The sequence below is a fragment of the Rhagoletis zephyria genome, unplaced genomic scaffold (assembly GCF_001687245.7).
Source record: "Rhagoletis zephyria isolate East Lansing unplaced genomic scaffold, Rhagoletis_zephyria_1.1 Rzeph_scaffold_04838, whole genome shotgun sequence".
In the NCBI taxonomy this organism is placed as follows: domain Eukaryota; kingdom Metazoa; phylum Arthropoda; class Insecta; order Diptera; family Tephritidae; genus Rhagoletis; species Rhagoletis zephyria.
Window position 1 is genome coordinate 33,413 of NW_016161921.1, and position 13,765 is coordinate 47,177.

At 36.7% G+C, this 13,765-nt stretch overlaps 2 protein-coding genes across 10 annotated transcripts in view; both read left to right on the forward strand.

The window, feature by feature from the left end:
- Window positions 1-11,219, forward strand: part of LOC108371267 (lipase 3) — a 29,526-nt gene extending 18,307 nt beyond the window's left edge. For all 9 annotated transcript variants that reach the window (XM_017626786.1, XM_017626794.1, XM_017626787.1 and 6 more), the window contains 3 exons: window positions 3,518-3,602; window positions 9,446-9,591; window positions 9,653-11,219. In XM_017626786.1, the coding sequence (XP_017482275.1) occupies window positions 3,518-3,602; window positions 9,446-9,591; window positions 9,653-9,805 (384 nt within the window). In that variant the 3' untranslated portion in view covers window positions 9,806-11,219. The remainder of the gene's footprint in view (window positions 1-3,517; window positions 3,603-9,445; window positions 9,592-9,652) is intronic.
- On the forward strand, window positions 4,313-6,283 carry LOC108371268 (uncharacterized). The gene is made up of 2 exons (XM_017626796.1): window positions 4,313-5,034; window positions 5,559-6,283. The coding sequence occupies exons 1-2, from the start codon at window positions 4,820-4,822 to the stop codon at window positions 5,995-5,997; spliced, it is 654 nt and encodes a 217-aa protein (XP_017482285.1). The 5' UTR covers window positions 4,313-4,819; the 3' UTR covers window positions 5,998-6,283.
- Window positions 11,220-13,765: the final 2,546 nt, after the last annotated feature.

The following is a 13,765-nucleotide window of genomic DNA, read 5'->3' on the forward strand; positions in this document are numbered from 1 at the left end:
AGAATTTGGTTCCCCTTTGCCCGTAGGTATAAGTACCAGCCTCGCCTTCTTCCATTGGCTTGGGAAGACCCGTGTCCTAAGGTAGCTGTTGTACATGTTAAGCAGGAGATCAGGGCTCGTTTTCGCTGCTAACCTGATTGCCTCCGCTGGTGTGCCATCGGGGCCTGGAGTCTTGTCGACTTTCATGCTTCGCAGAGCTAACTTCAGTCCGTATACCGAGAACAGTGGTGCCTCGGCTTGCTCCTCGATGAACATTGTATCTGCTCTTAGTGGGTGTGTGAGAAATAGTGAATCCATTATATTCTTAACTCGGACCTCATCTCTCACTTGCGATAGCGTATGGAACTTTTTCGTGGCTCTTTTATATCCCTGCCCCAAGGATCACAATTCACTTCGGCACATAACGCTTTTCAGCAGTTCCGCTTACTCTTCTGTTTCTCGGCCTCAAGTGCTTTCTTAGCGCTTTTGTAGGCTGCTACTCTGGCTGCTACTCTGGTGAGCGCCTCAGGTCTGCCACGAGCGCGCATTGCGAGTCTCCGCATTTTATGGCAGGCCCTTCGCAGCTCTGTAATTCGATCATTCCACCAGTATACCTGGTTTTTACCTGACCATGCTATCCTCTGCGGCATTGAGGCTTTGCATGCCCGATGTATACAGCGCATGGTTTCTTCGACCAGCATAGCACAAGACTCCCTGTTGTGGATCTCTCCCGTTGTGGGTGAAAGGCTTTGGGAATCTGCTAGGAGTGATGTGTCGAACTTGCAACCCTAGCCGGGTTCCATCCTGGTTTCCTGCGGGGATGCTACGTGTTTGCTCTTGCGTTGTGTCAGTGACTTGGACAGTGATGTACTTCCATCAGGCCTTCCACCACCCTCCATTCGTAAGCCCATCCAAGAAGGCTTTCTGAAACCAGGGTTACGTCAGGGATCGAGTATCCAAAACCCGGCCTTCGGTATGTAGGGGTCGTCCCGGTGTTGAGAATGGTCAGGTCAATGCCGGCTGCCATTTCAAGGACCAGTCTTCCCCTGGTGTTTGTTTGGGAATACCCCATTCCACACCTCTTGCGTTGCAACAATTATATGGCCGGTTATAACACGCAACTCATCTTCAAGGCCTTCAAGCTTTTCCCTGAAGACAATGACTGTATCGTTTGGCGCCAGGTAGCAGCTAACCAGAGTAATTTGCGCCATTTTCACAGACGTAGCAACATCCGACCCCACTGCTTTCTGCGCGATAGTTGGGGTTAGAAATCTATACCGCGGTCGAGCATGATTGGTCAACATGCCAGGTTTCCTTTGTTCTATAGGGTTCACTGATGATGGCAGCGGCTGCTCTTAGTTCAAGAGCAAGTTGCCTTATATAAATTTAATCATATTTGCCCAATCTGTGTCTCAGCCTCAACAAGCGCATCCCTGAAGGCGCGAAGTTGGCCATTCATTTTGCCTCCTAATTCCCCGCGTATAGCGTTCTCCACTTCTAGAACCGTGGTTAGGCAGTCAACGCCCAGAACTTCTAGACGTAAACGTCTAGTGAGGATACGGATGTATCCAAGCTGGCCAATGGCCGTGCACACATTTTCTTTGAATGCTGAATAGTCGCCACAGCGCCCTATCTCGATAAACACGACGGTTTTTTCGAGCAGATCGAATTACGGTAGACGTCTTCTCAGATTGGAGCTTACCACGTATCGTTCCCAGCACCTATGCATAGGTTTTGCCTTCAGCTGGCTTAATGATGAGTTTGGCGAGACTTTTCCTTTTATCAGCCTCGAGGCTGGTCGCCTCGCCCCTATTGGCCAGGGGTTGACCTGGCCCTGGCTTGGGTTTCTGCGTTTATCAACCGTTGTCTATTGATTATTTGGTGCGATTTTCTGCGCCTTTTTTCTTTTCCGGCTCACCTGTAGGGGAGTCAGACCGAGGTCGAGCCCTCTTTTGTGAGCCAGGGCCAGTTTTCCGCAGCTCGGAAAGGGTAGGCTTTTTCCGGCCTTGCTCTCGGAGATTGCTTAGTATATTTAAGCTCTCTTCGATTTAAGCCATGCCCATTTTAATGTCGATGGACACATTCTTCTGCTTGGAGACAGCACTCTGCATCTTCTTCAAGACGACTCGAATTTGAGCCAACTGCTCTTCTTCAATGCATTCGCGGGTTTCCGAGCTTGCGGTGACGTGTTTGTAGTTGCTTGCAGCAACTCGTGTTCGGTGACGACCACCGCCGGAAGCTGTCATTGGGGAAGATAAAGCCTTCTGTGCCACGTCGGCAGCATTCTCCGCGCTCGTGGAGCCGGCTTTTGCCTGCAGAGGAGTTTGTGGCGGGGAACGCACAACTCTACTGCTCCTTCTGAATGAGCTGCATTCTTCCTCCAGAACATCTACGTCTGTTTCATTTGTCTTTGTTTGTTCATTTCAATTGGGTGTCCGCTTCAAGCCGCTATCTCCACACGTAGCGCAGTCGCTTTTAAGTGTCCCGAAGTTCTCTTCTCTCAAAGGAGCAGGCCATCGCGAAGGTTGTCATAAGACCTTATGGGATATTGTGTTCAGAGCCAAGATTGCGCAAAACCAGGAGTAAATCTCAACTGGACCTGTGCGGCCAACTATATGGCGACGTGTATTGAACGTACTTGAAGAGTTGTCAGGTTTTTAACGAGACGGAAGTGACCCTATTAAGCTGGCATTTCAGGGTACTATTCTATATATATAAGGAAAATTTAAAAGTTAGGGGGGGGGTGGCCCGAGCACCCCCCTGCCCCTACCTGGCTACGCCCATGCCTGATTATAAAAAGGCAATATGATGACCATCGAAAAGGAAAATAAAGTTGAATATGGCAACGTCTTGATTATAAAAAGGCAATAAGATGACCATCGAAAAAGGAAATAAACCTAAGAATGGCGGCGTCTTGCCCTTATTTGCAAATAGTACCACTAATCAATACTTATTTGCGTGATTTAGTTATTTGCAAATAAAAAATTAACTCAGCGTTTATGCGGCAAAGTTTACCATTTTGCAAATTGTTATTTGCAAATAATACGTTCGTACAAACGTAGTAATATTCTCACAAGCGCAAGCACAATAAACACTTACTATACCAATTATTTTTTGCCTCCTTCCACTTTCAATTCACTTTTTTTACTTTTTAGATTATTCTCACTTTTTGTGTATTCTTTAATTTCCGTTAATTTAAATTCAGGTGAATTTGACACTTTTAAAGACTCTGCCAGCAAAAATTCTTCTGACTAAATCTGACTACCTCGGACTGAAGAGAATCACTTTCACTGAGAGTTGCTCTCTCATTTCTGCAGTCATTTTCGAGTTAAGGAACGCTTTTTGGACTAAATCTGACTACTTCGGACTATTTCTGGGAGATAAGGAACGCAACTATTATTTAACAGCCACACCTTGTATACAACATCAACAGCAATAAATAATTTTACCTTTATTTGATTTCAGACTAGTTTATTTGTATTTTAAATAGTTCAAGATAATTGCGGCTCTAATACAAATTTTGATTTCCGTTTAACAGGGTATTTTGGCTCGCTTGTTTGAAACAACTCCAGCTGGTATATCGCGCAAGCAGTTTCAACACTTCGGCCAGCTGATTAAGTCAGGTAATTATGTCTTCGCTCAGATACATATACATAGCCAATCGACAATTTGACGAGAGAACTAGTCCTCTTTCTGACAGGTCAAGTCTTGAAAGCAATTTTTTTCGCATTCTCTTTTGTGTTTTCTATTTGCTTCCACACGCGTCAAATTTATTTTAATTCAAGTCCTTGGTTCTTAAATGGGAAGCAACGAAAAGATCAAAAGAGACAAGAAAACTAGAAACGAATTCACGGTACGGAGGTATATGTACTCTTCCCCTCTCTTCCCACCTCCTTCGCCAACGAACGAGCAGACTTGAAAGCAAGACTTGACGTGTCTGAAAGGGGACCTACAATAGTGCTTAAGAGCAAAATTACACTAATGCCTGGATTATAATGGAAGTAACGGAACGGAGTGAACTGTCACTTAATTATCTACTGTATGGGCAATGAATTCCAACGATTATAATGCACTTGAACGTAACGTAAAACGGAAGCATCTAAAATCAATAGATCCTTACGAATTCGCCGCGATTCGTTACGATTCGCCCCGTCCATTATAACCAAGGTATAAGCTCTACCCAGAATTACAGTGGATGACGGTAAAGCGGTCCGCAGGGAGATCCGTCAGAGTAAACACAATTGCGGCGTACGATGGCTTCCGTAGTTGTAATTAGAGATGGCACGATTAATCGAATTTTTACNCATTATAACCAAGGTATAAGCTCTACCCAGAATTACAGTGGATGACGGTAGAGCGGTCGGCGGTAAGTGAACAGCTGTACGGTTACCGCAGGGAGATCCGTCAGAGTAAACACAATTGCGGCGTACGATGGCTTCCGTAGTTGTAATTAGAGATGGCACGATTAATCGAATTTTTATTTCCTTTCGATTAATCGAGCGATAAACCGATTAATTTTCAAAATAATCGAAAAGAATCCATCCATATGAAATAAAATTACGTAACAAAAATTGGCACTCTAACCGTTCAATAATATTAGAAACGTTAAGAGTGTCTCCTCTACTCGGTATATTTATTTTACTCGGTACATACGTATAATTTTACGAGTTTATTTATTACATTTATTGCTGTCAGAAAAGAAAATGCATTAACAGTTGACTGGTTTAAGAAACCTACAGCATCAGGGAGGCTCATAAATTTTAATTCTAACCACGAGAGGAGGACAATTATAAATACGGCTACGAACTTCATCCGCAGAGTACTCACCATAAGTGATAAGATGTACCACAAGAAAAATATTGACATTATTAAAGAAATCCTGGAGAAAAACGAATTTCCCCACGGCTTGATTAACAAACTCATCCGCGATTACTATATCAAGTCCAATAAAGATAAATCAAATGAGAAGAAAATTTATACATCGGCAACATATATTCCAGGATTATCAGAGAGGATTAAGCACTCTAAAATGTTTGACAGAGAGAAATTTCACATATAGGGTACTCACAGTTTACTTCTAAAGTTAAAAGGTGGCGACTTTAACAAGATAACACACTCGAACTGTGAGCAACCCTTATGTTTAAATAAAGTATTAAGTTGATCAACAATACCACGCATTGCTAGACCGTTTGCCTTTCACGCGTTTGTGTTTAGAGAGCATCAACAAACCACATACATATTTCTCTCTATTCTCTCTTCTCTTTTTTATACTCAGCTAGCACAGCGCAAAAATAAAAAAAATAACCTTTGCCAGCTCCAGGCAGGCGCAAAGAGAAACTTATGTACAAGCAGCGCTGCGCCCAAAGCGAAATTCATGTATGTATGTACAAGCAGCGATAGATGCCAGTTTAACACAGAACATAAACATGAGACAAAGTCTAGTAATTTTGCCCAAAAGTGTTATCTCTAATTAGTATGGGAACCAACAACAAACAAAGTTACCACATGGTAAAATGTTTTAAAGTTACCAGGTGGCAAAATTAACACAGTAGATAATATAGAACTGTGAGTACCCTAATAGCGTTCACGTATGATAATACTTTAAAACAAATATACACCAACACCAAAGACAAAGTTCCTAAAAATGAGAAATCTGACGTAATCTACAGAATACCATGCAATGGTGACGGGTCCCACGTATGCGATATGGTATATGTGGGGACAACCAAATCTAAATTGAAGACAAGGATTTCCGCTCATAAATCTAACATAAAATTAAGGAATAACTCTATGGACAATAAGACAGCCTTAACATCTCACTGCCAAAATATGGGACATTATCCCGATTTTGACAATGTAGCAATCTTACAGGAAGAGAAAAATTACAATAAACGTTATACTCTAGAGATGCTACACATCATGAACACCCCTAATAATAGAAGGATGAATTTTAAAACGGACACAGACATTTGCGCTCATGTCTATCGCAACTTAATTTTCACGCACAAAAACCAATAACGTAGGTGTCATGTGTTTATGTGTTCATGTGATTGTTCGTCGGTCCGCCACCAGTACTTCGTCCGACAATAACAATGCTATGCCGTGCTTTTCTACATACAGATTCTCTCCGTCCTACTGTCCACCACTACATGTATTGTTGTTTGTATATTTTTTGTTTACATTTACGGTATTTCGACTTGCCTAAATTCTCTTGTTTATGTTTAAGTGTTCTTTGAGCTTGTTTGTTAATATTTTTCTGCACATAGAATTAGTCGATTGGAAAAACTCAATAATGTAAGTTGCGTTTTTGATGTAAATTTTTTGTAATTTGACGTAAATATGTATGCATTTGGTGTTTTTCAGTCCTGAAGATGCCTTCAGATTGAAGGCGAAATATCGACAGCAATAAATGTAATAAATAAAACTACCAAAATCTATGTATTATTTAATAACCGGCCTGGAGCTCAAAATTAACGAATATATCTTCAGAAATATAAAACCCCCCCTAAAATATATTCCTGGGTGCGCCCCTCGTCAGGATACAGTGTTTTTAGCTTTGTAAAACCCTTTTTTTTTTAAATAAATAACTAAATTTTAACAACGTGACTATTTTTCGCAGGTACGTGAGCTCCTCCCCATCAAAATGAGATATCATTCGATTAAGTTTATAAAATACTAAAGGAGATATTGTTGAGTAACAGAAAAATACTTTTTAGAAATAAGTGTTTATATAGAAGATTATTTTAAAATTAATAATAGCCTAATGCAGTCTTATTTCATTGCTATTAACAAAAATTACTATTTTATGTCGTAAATCCATGTACCATTTATAAAGCGAAATAATAAAAAACAAGTAAAGGAGTATAAGTTTGGGCGAAAATGAACTTTATATACCCGGCGCAAGTATCAAATATTGTCGTTTCAACTTTCTCTAAACTACCTTTGTACGATAAGCAGGGTATTTTTCCCGACTTCAAACGTTTTCAATAATATGCTGAACTAGACTCAATGATTTAATTGAACATAGTTTGGTAGAAATCTATAAAAGGTTACAGAGATACAACTTTGTAGTCATAAAATGGGCGGTGCCACGCCCAATTCCTAAAAGTCTATAGCAGTATTATTTATTGTACGTTAAGTATTAACTTGGAGTAAATTAGCGTCCTCAGTCATTAAAATAGCAGTGAAATACGGAATTTCTAAAATTTACGGTAAGATATACGGGAAGCGGGCGTAATTTTGGTCCGATTTCAATAATTTTCAACGAATTGCTTCTGCGTAGCAAGGTTATTAAGTGCACCGATTTTCGTAGAAACTAATAAATCGGTTACCGAGTTATACATTTGTGGTCATAAGTGTGCAACGCCACGCCCATTATTCAAAGATTTATAATAATCTAATTTTCTACTATGTGGTTATCGCAATCATCGATTTTAAATGAATTAGCTTTAGTGGTTATTGATTTATCGCAGTTTCGTGCTTCTGCAAATTGCCGTTATATGGTAGATGCACGTAGTCATTGCCCGATTTTCAACAGATTTCTTACTAGACCCTAAGCAAGACTCGTACCTAGTTTGGTAAGGATTGGTGAATGGGCTACTGAGATACAGCATTTCATCATAATCACGCCCATTTTCCAAAAATCTCAAAATAATATTTTTTACCAAAATTTTACTTCACATACTAGTTTTCAACAATTTGCACCCAATATTTACTGACATATCGTAGTTATTGCATTTTTCGAAAACACCTTTATATGGAAAGTGGGCGTGGGTACAGTCCGATTTCGCCCATTTTCAATTCGAACCTACCTTGGATAAAGGACAATCGACATACCAAATTTCATTGAGATATCTCGAGTTATCGTGTACACGGACAGACGTGTTTATATTTTTTCGTTGATTTTTTATTGAACTTAGCACATTTCCATACCACTGCATAACAACAAGTAAGAACGACATTACGGCAACTTTTTTTTCGTAATGGTGTTTTTGTTTCTACCAAAAAATTTCACATTTTGATTGCCCCATTCTCTTTTCGTGTTCGATTCTAAAATAAGGGCAAATATACGCTTTTAATTTTAAATTTCATAAATTGTTTGTAATGACTTTTGCTAAAATTTCCAAATCAAAACAAAGCAAAGTTATTTTCTACTTTTGAGTCCATTTATAGAAATATGGCATGATACAAAAAAGAAGGTAGTTCCATTGTCACTTTTTCTTCGCCATATTAACAACCTGACAATTAAGTAGATTGTGACATTTCGTGCTACGGTATGCAATATCTAAAATCCTCCAAATTTTATTATTAATTTTTTATTTATTTACAAACATTTTATTCTTAGAATCGAAATTCGAACTAGTAAAAGGTACTTTGTTGAGTACGGCTCGGTTATTTGTACAATAATTTTGGGTTGTTGTGTCACAAGACTTAACCCAAAGCAAAAAATTTTAACACACACGTGTTGTCAAACAATTAAACGTTAGTTTAAAATAAAAATTTCAAGTTTTCAGATACAAATTTATGAATAAATTCGGTTTGAAATATGGACCTTCTTGTAAAAATTACTGTGGTCAGCGTAGCCGGAATTGGACTGATGAGAATTAATTTTGTCTAAGCGCTGCCGAAATTTTACCCAATTTGTCAATGGGTCCGTACCTCCGTCTCCGCCCCCATCCCAAATAACCGAACATTTCCCTTTTTGTATTTTAAAGAGAATGCTCCATAAGTTGATAATTGTGTTTCTAGTTTTCATTCTAAGAATAAATCACAAATTTTGTTTCACACCAAATCCAATATTGAGTAAAATATATTTTAATTTTATCCAAAGAAATAATGATGTTGTCGAAATATACTAGAATTGGATAATACTCACTTTTCTGAAAGTCATGAGGCCTATGGGTCCCAAAGTAAATTCCGTTTTCACGTTACTTGAAAGACGTGGACAAAGACAATATCGAAATGTGTAATTTCAGTGTCCCAATTATATCAGAAACAATCTTATCCGATATAGAAAACTGTAATAGTCCTAGCTAACTACATTGTGTAATAATCAGATGACATAATGACACTAAAAAATTTTAAAATATGTTCACTAAAATTGTATTAATGTAAAAATAAAGCTTTTGGCAAGTAGTTATCGAATTTAGTGTAAAGTTTAAACGTTTTTAAGATAATATATTAATTATTTTTAAAAGGTAAATGTTAATACAACTATTTTATTTATACTCCCAAATTTAGGATTTAAACACCCCTCTACCAAAAAACTTAAATTGGGTAACCCCGCTTCGATTTTTTTACAATTGAGCAATTGTCAAAAATCTCCTTTTTAATCAAAAAGTTGTTTATTGAAACTGCCTTCTTTTTTGTATCATGGAAATATGGTATAATCATTTGATTTTTTTTTTCATTCCACTCTCTCTATTCTTGCCCGTTCTCTGTAATATTAAAATTTTTGGTATTTTAGGCAAATTTCAACAATTTGACTACTCTTCGAAGAGTGAAAACTTACGACATTACAAAAGCCAAAAACCGCCGGAATATAATCTATGCAACGTCCGCGTTCCATTGCAGTTGTTTTTTGGCACACGTGATTTAATCCTGACAAAGAAGGTATGTTAGTTTGTATATCTAAGTCCAGAGTCATTTTAATCTTATTTAATTTATTTTGAAGGACCTCGAACATCTGACCCGGAAGCTGGTGAATGCCAAATATAAATTACATGAATTACGCGGATTAAATCACATAGACCTATTATACTCTACGGTAGCGCCACGCCTAATTTACAAGCATATTATCAACAATATCAGTCATTTATTTTCCTGAAAATGCGGCAATATATTATAATTCCCCGAGAGTAGATATGTAGTTGTAAATTATAATTATAAAAGAATATAGTTTTAGATTTAGATGGGCGTTCGTTAACGTTAATTTACATTCACATTGTGGGAAAATATTTTTTTAAACCAGTAAAAGTTCTTAAATTTAGAAATTGAAATTGCAAATTGTCTGCAGTGTGGTAAGGCAAGGTGTGTGTTTTTCGCGCCAGCTAGTCTTCTAATTACCGCCATTTATTATTTCACAAAAGTTAAGCTGACATCTTTGTATTCTCTCTCAATCTCCGCACTGCAAAACAGATCCCAAAATCCTCACTGAGTCTGCTGCTGTGGATGTTTGCTTCGGACCTTCGGTCTCCCCAATGCGCCTTACATCATTTTGTAAACGATTGATGATCTTGTAGGGCCCCAAGAACTTATAAGCAAACTACAAGCCTGGGCGCTGCTGCGTCTGGCGAATGGCGACTATATTTACTTCTTGGTACAGTGGTGCACTCATTTTCTAAACTTCGCCTATTCTATTCTTGGCTGTGCATAATTTTATCATGAGCATTCTTGCTCAAATAGTTCTGATAACCGCCGGTCGTCCTTAACATATGCTTCGACTCCGAACAAATGTCTTAATGGTGTAGTTGCAGTACTTCGGTGCGTTGTATTCAACAGTCTCTAGTGACGGTACCATTTATCAGGTTTCGGAGGAGATAACTTTTCAATAAGTGGAATCAGCGTATGATTCACCTTTTCGATTTGAACATTAGCTTGCGGGATGCGCGTCGTCATTAGCTCGTGACGAATTTCTTAATCACGGCAATATGCAGGAAATTCCTTCGATGTGAACTCAGCGACTCTGTCACTAACGATGCGTCTGGTAAAAGTACTAGCTTACCTTCATAGTCTTTCGATCACCTCAACCGTTGTTATTGATTTCGTCGCATACAGCCAAACAAACTTAGTGAATGCGTCGATGACTGCAAAAATATGTTTGTAGGACTTTCTCGTCGATGGGAGTGGGCTCCTTATTGTTTGGATTAAAAAATCGTCCAGGTTTATCAGTATTCCGTTCAGATAAGATGCACGACAAGCAGATCTGGATGATCTTCTCAAGTTTCCGTTACAAACCTGGGATTCAATAAACATCTTCGACCAGTGTCTATGTCTTTTCAACAGAAAAGTGCCCTCGCTCGTGTGCCTTCCGAATAACCTACGCCTGCATTGACTTTTGTACAAAGATGCGTGATTCATCCCCTACGTCTTTGTACAATAGTCCTCGCCAAAGGCTATAGCCGCCATGCACACCTTTCTCTGCTAATGCTATCTTCTCATCATTGTATAGGCTTACAAGTATGGAAAGCGCCATTTTGTTTGTTTACATTTGAAAACAGCTCAGATCACCTGATTTTCAATTCTCTCATTCTCCGCACAGAGTTACATTCAAGTTTCAGAAAAAATCTAAATTGAGAAATATTTTAGAAAAATGTATTTTTATTCATTTTAATTCATTAAATAAGAAATTAAAAATGCATGCTAAGTCTTGCATTTCCAATAATAACGATAAATGTGTATGTATCAGGCAATAATTTAAAATATTTTTGAAACTTATCGTTTTGCGCTAAAATACAACAATGTGTGTAAAATTCGTTGTCATTGTTTCTGTTTTGAATACCATATTCGTGCCTACCGGTGGAAAAAATAGGTAAATTTGCATTTATTTTTAAGGAAACATATAAATTAAAATATATTTCTTTCCAGAGCGACATACGGACAAGTAAAATGATAAATTTGTAAGATAAATATCGCGGAAAATCTTTTGCATCAAAATTTCAATTCTAATTTGCATTTCAATTATGATATCAACAGGGATGCTTTGGAATGTATTTATTGAATACAATATTTTATTATTCTTGAGATTGTTCACTTATTTTAGAATTAAAAAAGTTAGTTTACATTAAAAAATAAGGGTATTCATCAAACCTTATAAATGCATTGTAAACCGTATAAACTTATAATTGTGTAAACCTTATAAATGAACTGTCAAAATTTGTATGGAAACTCGTTTACACATTTCTGATAAATTTATCCAGCGATTTCACTGAATAAACTTGATAAACTGAAGACAATGCAACTCTGTCGCAACTCTAGCTATGTTTTCTTAGGCAATAATCGGGATCCGCATACAAATTTTGCACGCAAATTCAACAACGATATGATCCTGATAGAGATCTGGTTCAATTATTATCCCGTCTGTTTGTTTTGTTTCACTGATAATTCGCAAAGTTTGGTAGCCGTGATAAATGAATTCATACACAAACAGACATTTTGCAATTGTTTCTTATAACTTGCTTCAAATAAATAGCCTTTATGTTATATGTACATTTATTTAAATAGATATCTCGTAAATATAATTTTTTCCAATTTAGTGAGGTAGTTTCTATAATTTCTTTATCCCCGTGCTAGAAGTATAAAGTTAGTGACACTGCGCTTTATAACCAAAGAAAACACGACTATTGTCGAATGTGTAAACGAAAAGAGAGTGTGGGTCGTTCATGTAACAGAGTGCATAAACTTATAAGATTATCTGCTTGATAATGTTATCGGTTTAGATGAATACCACTAATATATTTATACTAGAAGTATGTAAACTACGTTTATTACGAATTGAAACGATTTTAATGAATATTCAAGGTTACCATTAATAGCAGTATGACAGTTAGATATTGCTACGATTATCCTTAAAACCTCGGCCGGATTTCCTGTATCCCTCGTATCGCTGGATTGTTAAATAAATGCTCAGGATGACCAAATTGTAGCACAATTAACTTTATTGTACAACAAACAATTAACAATACTCGCTAATACAGTAAAAACGCTTTACAATACTTGTTAAAGCAATAACAATGATTTACCACTTGTTAACACAATTAAACTTATAACTTTCTTATTCGCAACTCACTTCTCTGCTCACTTTACTTGTAGCTTGCTGACTTGTAACTGTAGTCAAATGTACTAGTTGTAAACTACCTCACAACTAGTATGAACCACATGCCCAACTAGTCAGCCAACTATCTTTTTTCCACGCAATCAACTGGTATTTTTAACATGGGGATATCCTACAAGAAGGCAATTGTCAGATTTCGGTCAGAAATATCCCAGTCTCATACTAGTTCAAAACAGACAGAAAAATACTAGTCCAATTATGGACCAAAACCGCTACTTTGGAAGTAAAAAAATTAAATGAATTCATGAATATACAATGAAAGACTTTTGATGTGGTACACTTTAAAATATTACACATTTTTATTTAGCAGCCTTAGATTTGCCAATAATTAGTGTACAATTTTTTGAGTATTAATTAAAAGGAAAAATAAATACATAAATATTTTAAACATTCGAACATAAATTTAAAGTCATTTTCCATTAAATGATATTAAAAGTAAAAGCTTTCAGGTACAATAAATACTATATTTTTATCTTTTTTAATAATATGGAAAAGAAAATATTTTAGTTAAAAATAAAACGAATCCTTTAGTTTATTTTGAGTGAACTAAAATAAAAATAAAAGTTTTCATTAAAATAAATTAAATTCATTAACTTTGCACATTTCAGTCATTTCGTTTTAGAATTTTTTTAAAGTAATAATTAATGTTTAAAATTTGAGATTTGGATAAGAATAAAATAAATAAATAATTCAAGCAGTTAATAAATATTCCTAATTTTTGTCTATACTTTGGCTTGTTGATTGATAATTAAAATTAATCAAATAATTATATAATTTTTAATTAAGAAGAGTCAAAAATAATTGAAAATGATCAAAAATAACAAAATAATGATGTAATAAAAATTAACGAATTAATTAAAAAGTTTTGTTTAAGTAATTATTAATCATTTGTTTTTTGTTATTTGTTTGGCCTTTTAACAATTATATTTAACAATTTTATAATGAGCTCGAGGC